The 8,181-nt window shown below is 37.3% G+C and overlaps 1 protein-coding gene across 1 annotated transcript; it reads right to left on the minus strand.

Moving 5' to 3' along the window:
- Positions 1-482: 482 nt before the first annotated feature.
- On the minus strand, positions 483-7,936 carry LOC115465142 (interferon-induced very large GTPase 1-like). Its single transcript, XM_030195542.1, has one exon. The coding sequence runs from the start codon at positions 7,934-7,936 to the stop codon at positions 623-625; it is 7,314 nt and encodes a 2,437-aa protein (XP_030051402.1). The 3' UTR covers positions 483-622.
- Between the last annotated feature and the right edge of the window lie 245 nt (positions 7,937-8,181).

An 8,181-nucleotide genomic window follows, 5' to 3' on the forward strand; every position in this document is an offset into this window, starting at 1 on the left:
ACCAGTCACTGCGCGTGTAGAACGTAAGCCCTTACCGCTAGATCAATGGGTAGTGTTAAGGGCTAAGGCCAGTTTTGGGCACACGCTGGCTTCACTTTTACCACAGGCCCTTTTCCCGGTAAAATTAGCCCAGCGCGCACCCAGTATACGTACCTACAGTACTGCAGGCCACTTTTTACCACAGCTTAGTAAAAGGACCCCCAAATAAGGCACTGTTAACATGAAAGCACTTAGGGGGTCTTTTACTAAAAGATTAGCTTGAGTTATGTGCAGCAGGGCCCATTTTATTCCAACCTTATTAAACAATACTTCAAACTATATGATATAATTCTACATAATTAACTTGGGTGTTCAGTAAACATTAGAATTTTCTTTAGCATGAGACTTTTTTTAAAATTTAATTTAACAGTAAGGACTATATTACAGGAAAAAATATATCTGAATTGGAAATCCAGATCTAGACTAAGTAGCGTAGCAAAAAATGCCAAATATATTTTGATATTACCTGTTAAAAAATAATGGCGTTTTTAACTCAGAGGAAGCTATCTCAAATCCCAGTGTTCTTAAGTGAGCCATAAGGAGAAAGTTAGCTATGAATTTTACTGTAGTAAGATTAAATCTGTTATTTCAACTCCAAGATTATGTTTTCCTTTGTTATAGATTCCCACTGTGAGGGGATAGATCCTTTGCCCTCAAATTTTTTGTTATAATGTTCTTCTAAATTAGACCTGAATTTGCTAACAAACCATTTCCAGTATAGCAGTGATGAGTTGTCTGGTGTGATGCTCCACTGTGAATAAGGAGGTCCTGCATTTCGATAAGTTTTATATGGAATTTGATTATCCTCACTCAATACAAGCAAATAGTCACTTGCTACAAGGCTGGTGCAAAGTTCAATGGAAAAGTGATTTGTTTTATGCCAGTGGAAATTATTCACACATTGAGGACGATGGAAACGAACACTGTGGTCTCCATCATGACCTGAAACAGTGTTTGTACAGACAGCACTGCAAATGGGGCACCGCTCCCAGCATCCAGCCAGCTGATCAAGCAATATTTCACAAGGTTTCATCATCAATTCTTCCACAGTTACTCTAGCAAATTCTTGTTCTAAACTTTTTACCACAGTATCCAATGCCATAGTCATTGCATCTTTTAAAAAATCAATTTTTGTTATGTCTTGCTGTTCAAGACAACAGAAATCACTTCGCTGAATATTTAGCTGATCTCCAATATTTTCACAAAATTTATCAAGCCACAAAGAAGCACCACCATTTCTGTCTTTAACAACTCTAGTTGCATAATCAATAGTTGTAAGGAGCACATTTTGGACAGAATCAAGAGAAATAGTCAAAAATGTTGTACGACTCTTTTTACTTGAGAAGTACTTTTTGACACACTCTTGAATATATTTTTGAAAGGCTTGTTTGGGGTGTTTAATGTATTCCATGTATTTAGAAAAGTTTTCTTCTTCTGCAAGAGACATTAGAATGTAGTTTTCTAATTTTGACCTATTGCCATTAAAGGCTTGTTTGTTAGATATCATCTCACCCGCGATGTCAATCGCTGTCTTCTCATAGACTCTCTGACATAAAGGTCCTCTCAGTTTGTCACATAAAAAATCTGCAAACATTGTAATGGAGGTTGCTCCTTTGCAGGAGATTCTAAACCTGTTGAAATAATCCACTTTCTTACTACTGAGGTATGTAACTGGATCATTTGTTCTCTGGAAATCTTTATGAAGCTTTGTGAAGCGTTTTGCTGCCTTTCTTAACAAATATAAAGATAAATCTACTTTGAATTTCTTTCTGTACTCAAATCTAGGACCCTTGGAGGCGGATTTTACCTCTTCATCTATTCTTTTTATTATTTCATAAATATAGCTTGGATTGTAATCCATACCATCCTCCTTTTTCTTCTGGATGTATTCATTAACAATCTTCATGATATCACTTACCATTTGATTTATGTTTTCACTGTCACATTCTTCAAATGATATCCTTAAGAAATATTTGTTTCTTTTCATGGCAATATGCTTAGCATTGTCAAAGCAAAATGTATTCTGTTCATATGACCTTTTAATACTTTCTGTAATATTTTCATTCTTAAAATGATTCAAAATTGCATGATCTACATCATTATCTATGTTAGGCTCCTCAACAGGAGCAGAATTGTTGCTCACTTGTGTGATCCATTCATTCCACAATTTGTTGAAGTTCTCACTCATCTCCTCTTCACTTAACTCTTTCCCCTTTAACAGCAAAGCCAGCTGTTTACTTATCTGAAACAATTCATCTTCATATTTTGATTTATTTTTATCCAGTTTCCTTTTGCTTTTCTTTAGTTCAATCATTTCTTGGCATTTTCTTTTAGTTCTTTCAATAAGCTCTTGTTTCAGTTCTTTTAGCCTGTTTTCAATGTTAGCTTTCCACTGAATCAGTATCTCACAGTCTTTGCTTTCAGTAAAATACTTTTCTTGATCCTTCATGATGGCCTCATATTGCTCTCGAACCTGTTCTTCAAGAAATGTATTGTTTACACTATTGATTTCATTCTTTTGAATTCTGTTGTTCAGTCTGGTCTGTAGGTCGAGCACGTGATGCCTCAATTTCCAGGTCCAATTACTGTATTCTGCTTCCAGCCTACTGTATGCTGCAATCTCTAATGTATTCCTGAAGCTGAACACAAAATTCTCATTCAGCAATGCATTCCAATAATCCCGAATGCGCTGCTTCAGTTCTGATATTTTTAAAATATTGCGTCTAAACTCTTTTTTCGCAGATGAAAAAATTACATTCTTTAAATCCTGAACATTTTGACTGTAACTGGGATTTGGAGGAGCCATCGGTGGATCCCCTTCCCAGAGGTGAGCAAAATAATGAATGTGAGTATCCACATCAAATCTGATGACATCACTGAAGCATGTTACATCACATAGCTCTTGCTCTGCTGCAGTTTTTGTCATTTCATCTAGTTTCTCCTGAAGGCGTCTTCGTCCTTCCATATTTTTTTCCTTTGCTGTTATTTCCCCTACATTTTGATGTACAAACAAACAACTAGGTGAAAGGTTTACCTGTTTCATTCTCAGAAATGCCTGGACAGCAATTTGTAGAATATCCTGCATTTCAGAAGGATTTTCTCCAAATATATTTATCAGTGTCATGTTGCCAATACCAATGACAAATGTAGCAAGTTCGTTATCATGATTAAGTGTTGCTTTGTTTGCTAATTCAAGGGCCCGTAGCCCCTCAGTATCGATCACGAGTAAAAAGTCAAAATTCATCTCCTGACAGAGCTTTTCCTCAACTTTAACTAGCTGCATAAATGCTCCTCGAGTGCATCGTCCAGCGCTGACAGCAAATTGCAGGCCAAACATTGCATTTAGTAGTGTTGATTTTCCAGTGCTCTGGATACCAAGTACAGAAAGGACAAAGACTTTTTTGTCTCCGAGTTTCTTAATGAGATTGTCTAAGATATCTCCCACCCATTTCAAGGGCACATGTGCAGTATCTCCATCCATCAGTTCAATAGGATGCCCGGAAATCATCAAATCAGCTGCAAATTTTGGCAAAGCACAAACATTTTTATCTTTGTTACAAATCATATCCAAAGCTTCATAGATCTGTCCTAGTTCTCTCAAAAGATGTTCAAGGCCAAATGTAGAATCATTGATCTCATCAGACAGAAAGTCTAACTGTTTTTGCATTTCTTTTACCACCAGGTCATTATTATGTTTTCCTGCTTGCTTCATGTTAGACCACACAACATGATATTCGTTATATAATTTTGAAAGGTGGTCATCAGATAGTTTATCAATAAATGTTTTAAACCACTGCAGAAAGTACATTTTGACTTCATCTGTTTGGAAGTTTAAGATCTCAAGTAATGACCTCATTAGGTCATTGAGGGGAAATGCTTTTTTCAACTGATCATTCCTTATGGCACGTTTTTCCGATTCTATATCACTTCTATATTGCTCAATGCTTTTGTTTCCTTTTTGAAGAAGGCGCGTGAGCTCCTTATCCTTCTTGCACCATTTATGCCACAGCTCTCCCTGAAGAGGAAGCAAATTTCTCTTCATGTCAGATATTTTATTTTCTTTCAAGAGATTTAATAATGTGTCTGCAATTTTTTTACCCTCTTTACAGTCTTCATCATTTTCATCTATAATGAATGCATACTTAGAGGCAATATCTACGCACCTATCAAGACGGAAAGTGCTGTTTGACATTGCCAGCATATATTTTATTGTCATTGTCAGTTCATTAACTAAATCTGCTTCATTTCTGTTCTTGATGCCTATTTTGACTTTGTTTCTAGATTTGCTAGCTGGGATTTTTTCTTTATCTGCACAAAGGCAGATCAAAGGTTTTGGAGAATTGAAAAAATGGAGTAAAATTTGTTTACCTTTTTCATTCCGATCAGACTCTGATAGAAGGATCACATTGACAGAAGCTATCTCCTGTAAAAATTGCAGTTGAGGCTCGTGTTCTCTTGCATCTCCATGAAGGTTAGTAAATGCGACGCAGTCATCAAAATTGTCATCATCCTTCCCACCTGGACAATACCAGGCAATTTCTACAACTCCTTTCATCAAGAGACCTTCTTTGCTACTGCCTCTGCAGTGTCTGTGGAAAAAAACATCATGCTTTTGTTTACTCAACAAAGAATTCAAAATCTGAGATTTCGAAGATACAGAATCACCAAACCTTATGAAGGAAACTACAGGGGTTTCAATTTCAGATATGAATTTTTCTTCACATTTATTACTATTACTACTTATCATTTCTATAGCACTTCTAGTCACTAGATCTTTGTGTTTTGTTCCACGTTGCCATCGCTTCTTAACCTGCCGAAAGGACCAGAGAGGGAATTCGATTTCTGAAGTGCAGGGGTTTGTTATCAAAAGTGGAAGTGCAAATTGGCATAAGGAAAGTTTTATTGTGAGATTCTGTCTCATAAAATTATTTGCACAAAGAAAAACAGCCATATGTACATCCATAGGATGTACTGGTGTCTGACAGTTTCCTTCTGGTTTATGTGTTACCTCATTGACATCACTGAAAAATTCATCCACGTCTGACAATTCATTTATGTTTTCTAGTGTGTTAAATGAATTGTCTATAACTTGTTCCATCTCATTTACACCTTTGCACACCAAATATCTTGCTCGGTAATCTAGCATAAGCAGCTTTTTGAGGTAATAAAATGGAAGTTCGCTTTCTGTGCAAGGCTGGCGTTCACACAATGATGATTGATCAATAATGTGGAAGTCTGCTGTCCTCATTTTCTTTGGGTAATATTTGTAAAGGTCAAGTCGCTTAATTAGATTTACAAAAATGTGGTTTTCAGAAGTTTCATACATTTTACATTCTGATAGTTTGTTTTTAGATTTTGATTTGGTTACATGCTGCTGGTTTTTTTGACATATGTTCTCTAATTCTTTTAACACAAGCTGAGTCTTCCTGTCATCCATCGTGGTGTCATAATTTTCAAGTATTAGGTAACGTAATTTCTTTTCTAGTTCTTTCCAGTCAGCACGGTCATCATATTTCATAAGGACAGAGGTAACCTCAGATGATAAGTGACTTTTCAGATATTTTGTTATTACATGTAATCGTTCACGCTTTTGTTCTGGAGGCACTTCTTTATCTTCTATTGTCACTGTCAAACTGGTCAGCAGCAAGAAAGCTTCAGCTCGGTAAACGTTTTGGTTTCTTAGACTAGTGTATTCCTTATAAGCGGCTTTCATTTCTCTTAACATGAAATCAATTTCTGGGCATCCAAGGAGATACTGAAAGATGTTATCTTCCAGACTGTATCCACAGCTGCTTGCAATGCACAGCAGCAGCACTTCTATGTCTGTTTGTTTAGACTCTCTCAGAGTCTTTAATAAAGAATATAAAGACAAACTTGCATTAAGGGTGGATTTTATCTTTGCTTCATGTATTGCTTCTGCAGAAGTATTATTTTCAAAAGTGATTTCCTGGATGATATCCTTTGCTTTCTCTAATACTTCAATAAACTGATCAAATTCCGAAGTGGAAATATTTTGATGTTGCTGAATTTCTGAGTGGTAAATCCACTGCATAATGAAGGAAGAGCTGGGAAAGGTCTCAACTGAGTAGATGTGTGGCTCAATCAGACTTCGTATTAGAGTTTTAATGTAAATAGTATCACGTCCTGGATTATTGCTGTGCTCTTCCACTACACTTCTCAAGAAATCCTGAAGTGCTTTATCAGAAAGACAAATGTTAATCCAAACACTGTAGTTTCTTGTTTTTTCAGTCAGTTTCTGTTTAAAGTCAATCAGTTTCTTCAAATTCTCTTCAGTTCCGGAGGTCTTCCAGTTTGCCAGATCTTGTAAGAATGATCTGGCATCATTTATTGCACTTGTGAGTTGCTCTGCAAATGATATACTGACATTTTGATTTGTTAAAACTTTGTAGGCATCTATAAGACCAGCACAAACTTTCTGAACATCTTTAAAATCTTTTCTGTGATTGGACAGGATTAGGTCCCACACAGGTACCAGATGGAATCCTCTGTCAATGACACACCATGTTTTGTTACTGGTGACAAGACCGCATTTCCACTGTGGAAGAGAATCTGCTTCAGCTGGTCCACCTGTCTTGGTTACACACAGCTGAATCTGTTTTTGGAGAGTTTCTTCCTGTGTTCCTTGAAAAGATGTTTGTGACTGAGTCTGGCCACCAGCAACATTATAGCCAAAACCACTGTAACTGGCCCCAATGTAATAATTAAGTGCTTCAGATGCCATTTTTTTCATTTCTTCCAGGTGCTCTGTCTTAAAGCCCTCTGAGGATGCCTTCCACCAGAATATCCCACCAAAGTGAAGGGGGCCCTGGGTAGCATGAGAACCAAATCTTTTAAAAAATTGCTCATATCTTGGCAGCATATTCTGTTTTTCAGTCTCTGTGGTGAGACTCAAGACTTCCTCAAGCTGTTTCAGCTCCTTCAGCACTGCACTGGAAAGACTGAGTTTATCTTTTGGAAAGTAACATGAGGCCAATGGAATGTAGTTATATTTTGTAGTAGAAATGTAAGTTTGCATAGAGGAAGACTTTTGTTTGTTTTCAGACTCTGAAGATTTACTGTGTTCTATGCTAGTTTCAAAATGAACCCCCCAAAAGCCACCTTTGGCTGAACAGCTGAAGTTATGGCCCAGTTTTTCCATGGATTTTGTAAAGGTTGACTCTGTTACAGAAGATGAAAATTCCTTCTGTTGAAACATAGTCCCATGGTCAGGGCCAGAAAGGCTAATCTCTTCTGGGATGCGAACAAGCTGTTCCCTTTTCTGCAGCAAGTCTTCCAGTCGGCTGGTCTTATAAATCCCTTCCAGGGCAAGACCCCCAGATGCATTTGTTAGAATTTCTCTGTCAGAAATATTTTCCTCTTTTCTCAAAGAATCTTGCATTAGATTTAACTGCTTGTGCAGATTTTCTATCATTTCTCTGAAAGGTTTCTCAGGTGGCACCCAGTACTCACTTGGTATTTCCATGGCCAACTTCAGTTTTTCCTCTTTTCTTTTTACACAATCATCATGTCGGTGTTTGCCTTCATTTTGCATTTGCTCTAGCTCTTTCATAGTCTTTACTGCCTTCTCCTGCCTCTCTCTCAGCTGGTCAGAGCTTTGCTTTTGATGCTGTTTTAGTGTTGCTTTTCTGTCAGGTATGTGAAGAAGTTCTTGAAGTGCCCGTTTTTCCCATGAGTGTTGTGTGCGGCATTCAAGTTTTAAATAATCTTCATAATTAAGGTGTTTCAAAGCCTGAGCAGTACTAACTCCAAATCTGTCTCGCAACTCAGGCAGCCAGTATTCTGGATCCAATCCCACGTCACTGAGGCTCTGAAGAAGTTTTATCTTTCCAGGATCCTCTAGAACTTGATCTTCAGGTGCATCCTCCTCTCCTGACATTGCTTACAGAAGAAAATAAAAGCTTAGTCAATTAAAAATAAAGTGATACTGTCACACTTAACTAATAAGAGATTGAAGGGGTGATGCAGAAAGCTTCACATGCTGCAAATGTGTGTTTAGCCATTCTGTGGCATACAAAATTAAAAAAAAAAGAATTTAGCTGCACGGCTACAATGGGAAAAATTCTGCCAGGTCTGGGGCAGCATAGAAGAGTTGGATGAGAGAAGTGGGCATCTATCAGCACC

The sequence above is a fragment of the Microcaecilia unicolor genome, chromosome 3 (assembly GCF_901765095.1).
Source record: "Microcaecilia unicolor chromosome 3, aMicUni1.1, whole genome shotgun sequence".
Lineage (NCBI taxonomy): Eukaryota > Metazoa > Chordata > Amphibia > Gymnophiona > Siphonopidae > Microcaecilia > Microcaecilia unicolor.